Source organism: Taudactylus pleione, unplaced genomic scaffold (assembly GCF_031769625.1).
Source record: "Taudactylus pleione unplaced genomic scaffold, aTauple2 ptg000013l, whole genome shotgun sequence".
Lineage (NCBI taxonomy): Eukaryota > Metazoa > Chordata > Amphibia > Anura > Myobatrachidae > Taudactylus > Taudactylus pleione.
Window position 1 is genome coordinate 3551401 of NW_028284416.1, and position 12256 is coordinate 3563656.

A 12256-nucleotide genomic window follows, 5' to 3' on the forward strand; every position below is an offset into this window, starting at 1 on the left:
GGACCTGGCAGGGGCGCATGACATCACATGGACCCGGTAGGGGCGCATGACATCAGAGGGACCCGGTAGGGGCGCATGACATCAGAGGGACCCGGTAGGGGCGCATGACATCAGAGGGACCTGGCAGGGGCACATGACATCACAGGGACCTGGCAGGGGCTCATGACACCACAGGGACCTGGCAGGGGCACTTGACAGCACAGGAACCTGGCAGGGGCACATGACATCACATGGACCCGGTAGGGGTGCATGACATCAGAGGGACTCGGTAGGGGCGCATGACATCACATGGACCTGGCAGGGGCTCATGACACCACAGGGACCTGGCAGGGGCTCATGACACCACAGGGACCTGGCAGGGGCACATGACAGCACAGGGACCTGGCAGGGGCACATGACTGCACAGGGACCTGGCAGGGGCACATGACAGCACAGGGACCTGGCAGGGGCACATGACAGCACAGGGATCTGGCAGGGGCACATGACAGCACAGGGACCTGGCAGGGGCACATGACAGCACAGGGACCTGGCAGGGGCACATGACAGCACAGGGACCTGGTATAACATCACAGGGATCTGGCAGGGTCACATGACACCATAACAGGGACCTGGCAGGGGCACATGACATCACAGGGACCGGACAGTGGGGTCTCTGACACACACACACATGAGAATAACCCCGTCAGAGCACAGCTAGGGGTAATAGCAGCTCCCATCATTCCTGTATGGCAAGAGAGTGACTGCTGATAATGGGGGCTGCAGGTATGACATGACGTCACCGGTGCTGCGTAGAATGATGTCACCAGAGCCGGCCTGGGGACCCGGTTACCTGCATCCGCTGGAACTCATCCTCTGACAGAGCCTGCGCCATCTTCCTGTCACAGCCCTGGCACCGGCACTGCACCCCCGCCGCTCCGCTCAATGGTACAGTCCAGCTGTCACCATAGAGACACACCGAGAACAGACGGGAGCTGGTCGCTGCCAACAACTACAGCTGAGGGATAGAAAGACAGACGAACGAGCGCTCGCCACCTGCTGGGCACACCTAGTATTGCATTGGCTGATCATCTTACACTGGAGCACGGGGGCGTTTGAGAACGTTCTTTTTTATTTGAGTGTCAGATTAAGAAAATAACTTTTGGGCCTGATTTAGAGATGGACGCAGTTAGCATCGCTGCAGCTGCTGCTGCTAACTTATTCCAATGAGGCAGGAGGTGTCTGTAGAGAAAAGACTCCTCCTGACAGCATTGCAGATCCGAGTGCTGCGTCCGAAGACGCATTATGGGATCACCTGATCACCATCGCGACCGGGACACAGTAATCGACCATCTGGGGGCAACGGAACTGCTCAGCCTGGGTCAGGAAGTCTGCGTCGGAAAACGCTGACCCTGACCCCAGCACACCATGAAAGTGGGGGCAACAAGCCCCCGTTTCCGGGAACGCAGGTCGGCTCCACCCACTCCCTGGCCCCCAAACGGCTACAGCCTGCCAGTCAGGCAGCCTTGGGGAACTGCGGCATGCGCCGATCCTCTAACATTGGAGATGTACGCAAACCATCGGGGTTGCATCCTTCATGGGCTGGCAACAGTCGCTCTGAAACCAAACATTTGGAAACCCCCCTCTAGAAATCCTGCGTTTGACCCAGTGCAGACTCAGGATATCTCTCAGCGCAAGGGGGTGTGGACTTGCGTCTGCCAGGCCACACCCCCTTGTGCATAACGTTTTTGTCACAGAGTGTCCCCCAACCTTCGGGACACTGCGGCCCACGGGTGGAAGAGCAGGACTGTCCTGCAGAAATCATCACGGTTGGGAGGTATCATCCCAGGCAGAAGGTACCAATCACGAGCAGGGTTGAACATGCCTTCAACCCTTCTCGTGACCTGGGTTGAAATGCCGGGTGGGCTTGTTTCAACCTGCGCCTTTCACACTACACAGTAACCTGGGTTATTGCTGCTAGTGTAAAAGGGCTATGACTTAGTGGTCGCATACACAGTGGTTTCTGGGTAATCAGATATTGCTACAATGAAATTTATGTGAACATTTTGGACAGAGTATTCTCTCCCATTGATTTCTTCATTAGTGGGTTCTTATGTGTATACTCCCTTTGTGGCACATACCCCTATTGTGTGAAGTTGATATAATTGAGGTTCAATCCTCTGTTGTCTGTTATACCCCTTTCACATCGCAATATGGCCCGGCCGAGTTGCATCCAGGATGGGCGCGTGAACAATAATTATTACCAGCACATGCGTTATTACCAACTGGTATTATAATTACTGCTCTAGTAGCAAGTGCACAAGGACTACCACTGAATGTTACAGCCTCGGTAACAGTATTTTACCAAAATAAATTTATGAAATCATATAAACACCGAAAAGATAACTCGGAACAACATCTCTGTGCTATAATTGCATTTATTACAGATCATACTGTACAATCTGTTTTATATCACATTTTATGTCTAAGGGCAGTATTAATTTGGAGCGAAAAGCCGTTCTTGGCAAAACTTTTTCGCCGATGACGTCATTTTCGCCGATTTCACTTATCCCCGTATTCAATTGTAGCGTCTTTTAGCCGGTGCGAAAACGCAATGCAATGTAATAGGCGAAAAAGTTTTGCCTATGAATACCCGGCGGAAAAAAGTGCAGAATTGGGGTTTTGGGGTGCAGAAGTGCGGAAACCACTCTGTACCCTTTGTACCCCCCTTGACGCAAACTGCGTAAAAAAAACGCTTAAAAAACCCCACAAAGGACAGCCCTAAAAAAACACTTTGAAAATGCGGGTGAAAAAATTCAAAGTGGGGGTACAAATTCAAAAACTAGCGAAGCAGCCTTTGGGAGGGGTCTGCAAGTATGGGGGGAGGAGTTTTTTTGATTGCTGGTGCGTTTTGGCGCTTTTTAATGCTTGACTTTAGCGATTTTTAAATATGCTTGCACCCATTTTCATGTACCCCAAATTTGTTGGGACTACTTATTTTCCCCCAAAAAAGTTGCTAAATGCTATTCTTCACCACTCTCCCAAAGATGCTAAATAGCTCCTATTGAGACCAAATACCTTTTGCAGGGCTATTCGGGGGTACCCATAGTGAAGCCTCATGTCAGGGCATCTTTAGGGGGTGTCAGGCTGATTTCCCCCAAAACGCCTATTTAGTTTTCGCCGTGTCCGGTCTTCGCCAATTTGGAATTAGATACGCGGGGACGCGCGTGATAACTTTTCGACGGCAAAACCTCCGATGATGGCGAAAAGCCTGGCAACTGACTTTTCGCTCCAAATTGAATATGGTCCTAAGACACACATTCTAATTATCAATTTTATATCGCAGGTTTTTATATTATTGTTGTTATTAAAGAGACTGAATAAAAGTTATGTTTTATTATACAATTATCTCTGTGCACCGCAAAGGACAAATCTTTCTCTGTCCTCTCTATGTTCTAAGGATTATGACTGATCTAGTACGGAACGGAAGAAGGTCAGATAACATCCAGTTATTTGGAGGACAGATAAGGTAATCTGCAGTTAGGAACATGGCTGTTGAACAGTGTATCTGGTTCCCAGGTTCAGCATATTGCAGATAAGGAGGTAGATAGACGGAATACATAGGATTTACCGCTGGCCGCATGGCCGGCGGTTCTAATTCCGACAGCGGCATCCTGGCAGAGGAAGAAATCCTGATCGTCAAAGGTAAGTATTTCCTAACCTAATTCTACCCCCTAACCCTCCCTTAGGAGTGCCTAACCCTAACCTCCCCCCCAAGTGCCTAATCCTAATCCCCCCTCTAAGTGCATAAACCTGACCCCCACCTTCCCCGCCGCCTAAACCTAAGTCCCCCAGGGGGGTGCCTAACCCTAACCTCCCACCGGGGTTGCCTAACCCTACCCTCCCGGGGGGGTGCCTAACCCTAAGTCACCCCCGGGAACCCTAAACCTAACCCTCCCCCCCCCCCCCGTGGCTGTCCGCGCCCGGCTTACCTTCGACCTTCGATCAGTAAGCCGGGTGTCGGGCTCCCGGCATCGGTAAAATGACAGGCGTCGGGATTTTGACGCCTGTCATGTAGCCCTTGCCGGGATTAGACAGTCGGGATTCCGACGGTCAGGATTCTGTCCATCTGCTTCCCGACTGCTTCCCAGATAGACCGTTGAAGGGTATTTATGCTTCCGTCCAGCTCTGCGCAGGCCAAAGTTCCTGCAATACGCCCTTACTAAGCTTTAAGAGAATGCCCCATTATTGCTTGGTTATGTCACTTCAGTCGTGATTGGAGATGCGCTTGGAATGCAAATGACATTGTATCACCGTTACTTGCGTACGCTCTGCCCCATAGCAGGTGCACTGCGAAAGCACACAAGACACGCTCCACACTAGGCATACGATGAGCTCCGCACCGAGCCCTGTGTCTCTGCCCTTCTTGCCATCGTGTTAAGGGCTGTGTGCAAGACAGATCATTACCTCAGTTATAGGGGAGGTGTATCATCGATGTTTTCGCAAACGGTCGATGTATTTTTTATTGATGTGTCGGAGTCGCACTGCGCATGTGTTGCGATGATCTTGCAGCACCAGTCGCAGAGCCCATTTATGCGCCAAGTGATTGTGGACGGTAACGGGAAAGGGGGTTGGCGACTGAAACGCAGACATGTCACGACCATTTCGGGGGGCACGTCAGAGCCTGCGACTGCGATCCTCACTCGGATGTTAAGGCTCCGGCATCTTACTGTCGTCGCCCATTCTTTGAAGCCATAGGGTTATAACTTTGATAATCGCCTGATCTGCGTCTGGTGCTGCGTCTTTGAACGCAAGCGTTTGGATTTGTGAAGCCGCCGGTATGCGTCTAAATGCAAATAACGGCGGCTGCGGCATTTGCTTATTTTCGCAGAGACGCAGTCGCAATGGGATTTGCGTCCATCTCTGAACCAGGCCCAAAGTGGATAAGTTGCCCATAGCAGCGCAGTCAATGAGCTTCTAGCTATTATTTATCTTACACAGTCTATAAAATGACAGAAGTTGATTGGTTGCTAGGGGCAACATCTCCCCCTTGTGGCGTGTGCCCCTATAGCATGTCCTCCTCTTCCGTACATGCAATCTCCACTTAGTAAGGTTCCACCATGGTTACATGGTACATGGCACAGGCTGTGGGTGGGACAGAGCAGGGAATGTAATGGAGGATTAAAGGCATCATCAGCTTGTAGTGTGGGAGAGACTGGCCGGATATATGCACCAGAGCACCAACATTAAATCATATACAATATGCTCCAATGCTTCTCTTTGCTCCTCTGATCGTTGTGCCTGGCCCTGGTGCATCACTTGGGGGATGTATTTGCCTGATCCACACAATATGAGGGAGAAGGGACAAGTGGAGGTGTTAGACATAGCAGCCAATGAAATTCAAGCTCTCATTTATCTAGTACTTTCTATAAAATGGCAGCCAGAATCTGATTGGTTGCTATGGAAACACCCCCACTTGTCCTCTAGGTTTCAAACTTCCAGAATGTTCCGCCATCCCCTCAGAACAGACTCCCACACAGCTTGTAGAGTGTAAAATATTTTAATTAAAGAACATTACGCGTAGTAGTTTGTATGATATAAAACACAAGAGATAATTCTTCATATCTATGTAAAAACACATTCTCAGTGAGGATATAGGGTGAGACCTGCACCCCCTAATACCCTCACTGCCCTATAACTGTAGTACCCCCAAATACATCTTTTGTCCCTACTTTGACACCCCCAAGTACATTAATTCATTCATCCATCTTATGCGTAGTCTGTCCGGCATAACATTCACCGAATATACACAGGTTATGTTACGTGACCACCTCTCGCACTCATTCTCTCACTCGCACAGTGACACGCACTCCCTGCCCGACCCACTCTCTGACAATCGCGCAGTCTCACCGTCAGCCTCCACTCAGACAAACTACCATCTGTGTCCCTGGATACACAGATATAAGTACTGCTTTCCCCAAAATATGAATGTATATAACAATAACCTCCTTTGCTGTCATTGTAACTGATCCCCTGACCTTTTGTGAACCTCCTTTTCCACCCGTCTTTTGCGGCCTTACACAGTGCAGATGCATTAAAAGCTAGCTCAGGTGACTGAAATGTGGATAAGAGCACATAGCTGTCGGTCTGACGGGCCTACATACAACAGTCCCAGACCCACCGACTAGCAGCGTGTCTCCAAACCCTACATTAGCTCACATGTAGACATCTACGTATGTCCCTAAAGGGTCAGATATTGCTCTCTACAGTTCTTCTACATCATCGTTTGTATTAATTTAATGAAAAGTCCTATAAGTCCTGGCAGCTTTCTTGGCTACCTCATCCATCCTTCTCTCCTGTTCTACCTGGCCGTCATTTAGAGGGGTATTCAATATGGGAGCGAAAAGTCCGTGCTGGACTTTTCGCTCCACATCGGAGATTTTTCTGGGCTAAAGTATCGGGCGCACGCCCGCTTTATCCCCGTATTCAATATAACATCTACGAAAACGGGACCTGGCGAATTGGGATTTGCGATAAACTACGAAATTTTCCTGAAAAAAATTGTAGGACCCCCCTAAAGCTGTAAAAACATGGGGGATCACTATGGGTACCCCGTTTTTAGCCTGCAAATGAAAGTCTGGGATTTAAATAGCTGCGGCAGGTGTTTTTTTCCCGACATTGAAGAAGTGATGCAGAAGAGCACAGGTTATTTTTTTCGTTTTTCTAAGGGGTCCCATCAAATTTGGGGTACATGAAAATGGGTACTAGCATATTTTTATGTCCCTAAAGTAAGTTTTTAAAAATTCTGCAACTGTGCACCTGCCGCTATTAATCTATTCTAGAATACACCTGCCGCTAATAGCCTATTCTAGAATACACCTGCCGCTAATAATCTATTCTAGAATACACCTGCCGCTAATAATCTATTCTAGAATACACCTGCCGCTATAAATCTATTCTAGAATACACCTGCCGCTATTAATCTATTCTAGAATACACCTGCCGCTATTAATCTATTCTAGAATACACCTGCCGCTATTAATCTATTCTAGAATACACCTGCCGCTAATAATCTATTCTAGAATACACCTGCCGCTAATAATCTATTCTAGAATACACCTGCCGCTAATAATCTATTCTAGAATACACCTGCCGCTAATAATCTATTCTAGAATACACCTGCCGCTAATAGGCTATTCTAGAATACGCCTGCCGCTAATAGCCTATTCTAGAATACAACTGCCGCTAATAGCCTATTCTAGAATACACCTGCCGCTAATAATCTATTCTAGAATACACCTGCCGCTAATAATCTATTCTAGAATACACCTGCCGCTAATAATCCATTCTAGAATACACCTGCCGCTAATAATCTATTCTAGAATACACCTGCCGCTAATAATCTATTCTAGAATACACCTGCCGCTAATAATCTATTCTAGAATACACCTGCCGCATACATGCAGAATAGCCCTGAACCTATTTCCCTAGTTTTAAACAATTTTTTCCCATTTTTTTTTTTTCACCCCAATTTTTAAATACATTTTTTGGGGTTGTCCTGCGATAATGACGTCATAGGTGCGAAATTAACGCAAAAACTGAGTTTTCGCTCCCATATTGAATACCCCTCTTAATGTGTTACTTCACACTGACAGACACTATCTTGCCGTCCGTTCTCTATCGGTCACCACCCTGTGTATGTCTTTAACGTTTGGTGTATCACTGTTTTGCTTGCTATTTTGTTTATCAAAGCAATGCTTGCCACCAGGCGCCATTTTGAATTTCATGCAATCTAGTTGTTACTAGGCGCCATTTCGAATCTCAAGTCCTCTGTATGCTGCCAGGTGCCATTTTGAAATTCATGCAATCTGTTTGCTACCAGGCACCATTTTGAATGTCATGCAATCTTTTTACTACCAGGCACCATTTTGGCCATCACACCCTCTGACCGTTACCCGACACAATCTCGTATTTCACACTCCTGCCTCACTCTCAGTCATGCTTAATGATCCTCAGTTGATATTCTGCTCACTGGCCTATACCGGGGGTTGACATAAACTGGCTTTCCTCAGTATCGAAGACTTAAGAATTGGTATTCGCTATCCAATAACAGCTCTATTACAAATAGTGTCTGCTTGTCCTTACTTCCACCTCTCTAAAGAAAAAAGGTCTAAGAGAAACTCTGTCCATCCGTAGGTGATGTTGGAAAATGAAAAGGGTTCGATCAGGCACTCAGTTCAATTCTGTGAGCAATCTTCAGCATCTGAATTCTCTTGAGGGCGCTGAGTACGCCAGTCTGGTGGGAGAGAATACAAACTCAGATTTCTCGGTATGCTTTGAAGGAGTTGCTCTCAGAAGTCCATTCTGTTGGAGTCTGTGTCTGATCAGGAGTCTTCCTCCATACTAAAGCTACTGTGCCGACTGCTGGTCTTGGAGGCTCCGGGAGAGACGGAAGAAAGAAGAGGGTCAGCTTCCCCTAGCGGGGAGAGTGTGTCATCCATGAGAATGTCTGCGATGGCTGAGTCCCCAGTCAGGCTCAGGTCAAAACTCAGGCCGTGATCCACCAAGTCAGTCAGGTGGTCTGAGAAATGGAGAATGCCCAGGTCTAAGGTGGAGGGGTCCAGGGGCTGAAGAGATTGAACACCAAAACCTGTAACCCCTCCAGATAATGGCTCTGCCTTGGGGATGGCCGTTAACATAGATGGTGGGGTGGCTGTATTCCCATGAATCTGAGCCTGCATCTCCAGCTCCTGAAAGACAACATGAAGTGGTAAGAACAGAGGGTCTGATTCAGAACGGATTGCAAGTCTGCAATCGCACGCACGCGCTCGCTGCAAAGATCGCAGTGCAATCACAGTACTATACCAAGACGCCCACCAGCTTATAAAGCCACCCACTTCCCATTACATACATCCGCAAGTTAGCTAAAACATTTGGTAACATCGGTAACATCGGACCCATACGCACAGCTGTGGTTGAGCTGACCCTGACTCACAGACTGCGAAAACTTCCTGTCGTCATCTAGACCTCTGGCTGCGTATAAGCCATCGCAGGGGCTTAATTATGCACGCCCCTGTAACGGCGTTTAAACGCACAGGCACAACTGCGTTCCTTCGACCACCCCTCCTCTCCACCCCCAAACGGTGCTTCCTGTCAGTCATTTCTTTGTGCCGCTGCGTATCCACTGCGCACGCATACCCGATGGCAGTGGCAGGGTTGCGAACTGCGATGCGTACGCAGAACACGAACATTGACCGGTTGCGTGCGTCCGCAGCCTTGCGATCCAACCTGATCAGGCCCCGAGATCGTTTACCTGGTGGAGGTTGGTGCTGTAATCTGTATAACGACCCATCATTACATATGTTCTCTAGAAGTGGTATAAGGGGCGTCAATAAAGAAGCACTTAATGTATAATAATATTCATGTTACTAGTATTTCCTAACATCATGTTATGAAGTTGGCTTTGCTGCTGAGTGCAGGTTTGATAATTCCCTCACAATACAGCTTGTGGGCGACGGCCTTGTATGACCGTACTTGGGGCCTCATTCAGACCCGCTCACAAGTGGGTCAATGGTGGGGCATTGCGCACGTGCGGCGTGCCCCGGAGCGAGTGAGAAATTCACTCGCTCCGGGGCTCGCTACAAACGGGGCGGCTGTCTATGTTGATCGACAGGTCGCCCTGTATTGTAGGCGGGGAAGGGGGGTGGCTGGACAAACGGAGGAGTTCCTGCCTACCACAAGGGTCTCGTCGCAAGCCTGATGGACGCGACCATCACCTGGCCGCTCGCAAAAGCTGTGGGTCGTCACCCACAGCTTAGCGAGCAGCCAGGAGGCCGGGTAAAAAAAAAAAAAGCGGCCGCCCTGATTCAGAGCGAGCGCTCGCTTTTTGCGAGCGCCTCTAAATCAGACCCTTGGCCCATGACCAGAAGAGTTTTTTCAAATTATTCTGAACTAATATTTTGGACACGTGAGCAATGGCGTATTCATAATGGGTGCAAGGTGTGCGGTGGACATGGGCCCCTGGATCCAGGGGGGCCCACACCGCACACCCTGCACCCATATATAGTTATACTTACCTCTCCGCAGCCTCCAGGCCGGCGCTGCAGATCAGCGAAAATCACAAGGAAAATGGCTGGCGGACATTTTACCAGTGACTTGCGCATGCGCAGTAGACATGTCCCCGAAAATAAGGCGCAAACGCTATTCTCCCTTAGACCCGATCATGCGCAGTCCATTCTGGCTCCAAGTCAGAAACTACTGCGCTGCCAGGAAGGAGGGGGTCCGCACTGAGTCTGCATACTGGCCCCCTCCCCTCTCAAAACGCCCCTGGTCGCGAGCACGCAAAATGCATGAAAAAACGTGAACTGCGCGAGTATCTGTAGCTGAACAAATAATTACTTCATTCATCTTCAGAAAACGCTTCTGTGTCTATACAAGGCAGGCGACGTGGACCCCCTTCCCTGCAATGCCCAAAAGTGGGCCTGATCCAGGGATGGACACAACGCAAATGTTTACCCAGCTGAGTGATTATCGGAGGTCTGCGCAATCATGCTGATTAGTTTTTTTTCTTCATTTGTCAGAATGGCCTCAACTCGTTTCATTACACAGACGCTGTATTGTATAAACCCATTGACAATAAGAAACCTTTACACCACACTGGATCAGCAATATACTGTAATGTGCATTATGCAGCGCACGCATTACCTGGACACGCAGCAGAAGACTCTGGTTCATATGCTCCAGTTTCCGCTGCCTGCCCTCCAGCTCCCGCACCCTCTGCTGGTCTTTCTGCAGTTTCCGGATGTACTCTACAGAGGCCTTCAAGATGGTGCCTTTATTCCAGCGCAGCTCCCTGTTAGCGAGAACCAAATAGAGAACAGGATTCAGGACAGGGCAATGAGGGAACACAGGTATTAATGCAGAAGAGATGAGTGGACTGAGATGAAAGAAGGACGAAAAATAGTTAGAGAAATAGGCCGAATCAAGCGTAATAAAGAGGAAGTATGGGAGCTGGTGGAAAAGTGTACAGTAATAAGGAGCAAGAATGGGGAACTGGAGGTAAGGTGTACAGTAATAAGGAGGAAGTATGGGGAGCTAGACGTAAGGTGTATAGTAATAAGGAGGAAGTATGGGGAATTGATGGTGTGGTGCAGAGTAATAAGGAGGAAGTATAGGAAACTGGGGTAAGGTGTACAGTAATAAGGAGGAAGTATGGGGAGCTGGAGGTAAAGTCTACAGGAATAAGGAGCAAGTATGGGGAGCTGGAGGTAAGGTATACAGGAATAAGGAGCAAGTATGGGGAGCTAGAGGTAAGGTGTATAGTAATAAGGAGGAAGTATGGGGAATTGATGGTGTGGTGCAGAGTAATAAGGAGGAAGTATAGGAAACTGGGGTAAGGTGTACAGTAATAAGGAGGAAGTATGGGGAGCTGGAGGTAAAGTCTACAGGAATAAGGAGCAAGTATGGGGAGCTGGAGGTAAGGTGTACAGGAATAAGGAGCAAGTATGGGGAGCTGGAGGTAAGGTGTACAGTAGTAAGGAGCAAGTATGGGGAGCTGGAGGTAAGGTGTACAGGAATAAGGAGGAAGTATGGGGAGTTGGAGGTAAGGTGTATAGTAATAAGGAAGAAGTATGGGAAGCTGGAGATATGGTGTACAGGAATAAGGAGGAAGTATGGGGAGCTGGAGGTAAGGTGTACAGTAATAAGGAGGAAGTATGGGGAGTTGGAGGTAAAGTGTACAGTAATAAGGAGGAAGTATGGGAAGCTGGAGGTAAGGTGTACAGGAATAAGGAGCAAGTATGGGGGGCTGGAGGTAAGGTGTACAGTAATAAGGAGGAAGTATGGGGAGCTAGGGGTGTGGTGTACAGTAATAAGGAGTAAGTATGGGGAGCTAGAGGTAAGGTGTATAGTAATAAGGAGGAAGTATGGGGAATTGATGGTGTGGTGCAGAGTAATAAGGAGGAAGTATAGGAAACTGGGGTAAGGTGTACAGTAATAAGGAGGAAGTATGGGGAGCTGGAGGTAAGGTCTACAGGAATAAGAAGGAAGTATGGGGAGTTGGAGGTAAGGTGTACAGTAATAAGGAGGAAGTATGGGAAGCTGGAGATATGGTGTACAGGAATAAGGAGGAAGTATGGGGAGCTGGAGGTAAGGTGTACAGTAATAAGGAGGAAGTATGGGGAGCTGGAGGTAAGGTGTACAGTAATAAGGAGGAAGTATAGGAAACTGGGGTAAGGTGTACAGTAATAAGAAGTAAGTATGGGGAGCTGGAGGTAAGGTG

The 12256-nt window shown here is 48.5% G+C and overlaps 2 protein-coding genes across 5 annotated transcripts in view; both read right to left on the bottom strand.

The window, feature by feature from the left end:
- The window catches only part of GRIPAP1 (GRIP1 associated protein 1), a 107563-nt gene extending 106565 nt beyond the window's left edge, over window positions 1–998 (bottom strand). For 2 of the 3 annotated variants that reach the window (XM_088470261.1, XM_088470253.1), the window contains exon 1: window positions 830–998. In XM_088470261.1, the coding sequence (XP_088326387.1) occupies window positions 830–871 (42 nt within the window). In that variant the 5' untranslated portion in view covers window positions 872–998. The remainder of the gene's footprint in view (window positions 1–829) is intronic. The other variant, XM_088470269.1, reaches the window with a different exon arrangement.
- Window positions 999–5504: 4506 nt separating this feature from the next.
- The window catches only part of TFE3 (transcription factor binding to IGHM enhancer 3), a 39085-nt gene continuing 32333 nt past the window's right edge, over window positions 5505–12256 (bottom strand). For both annotated transcript variants that reach the window (XM_088470280.1, XM_088470287.1), the window contains exons 9-10: window positions 10681–10828; window positions 5505–8726 (exon numbers count right to left, since the gene is read on the bottom strand). In XM_088470280.1, the coding sequence (XP_088326406.1) occupies window positions 8361–8726; window positions 10681–10828 (514 nt within the window). In that variant the 3' untranslated portion in view covers window positions 5505–8360. The remainder of the gene's footprint in view (window positions 8727–10680; window positions 10829–12256) is intronic.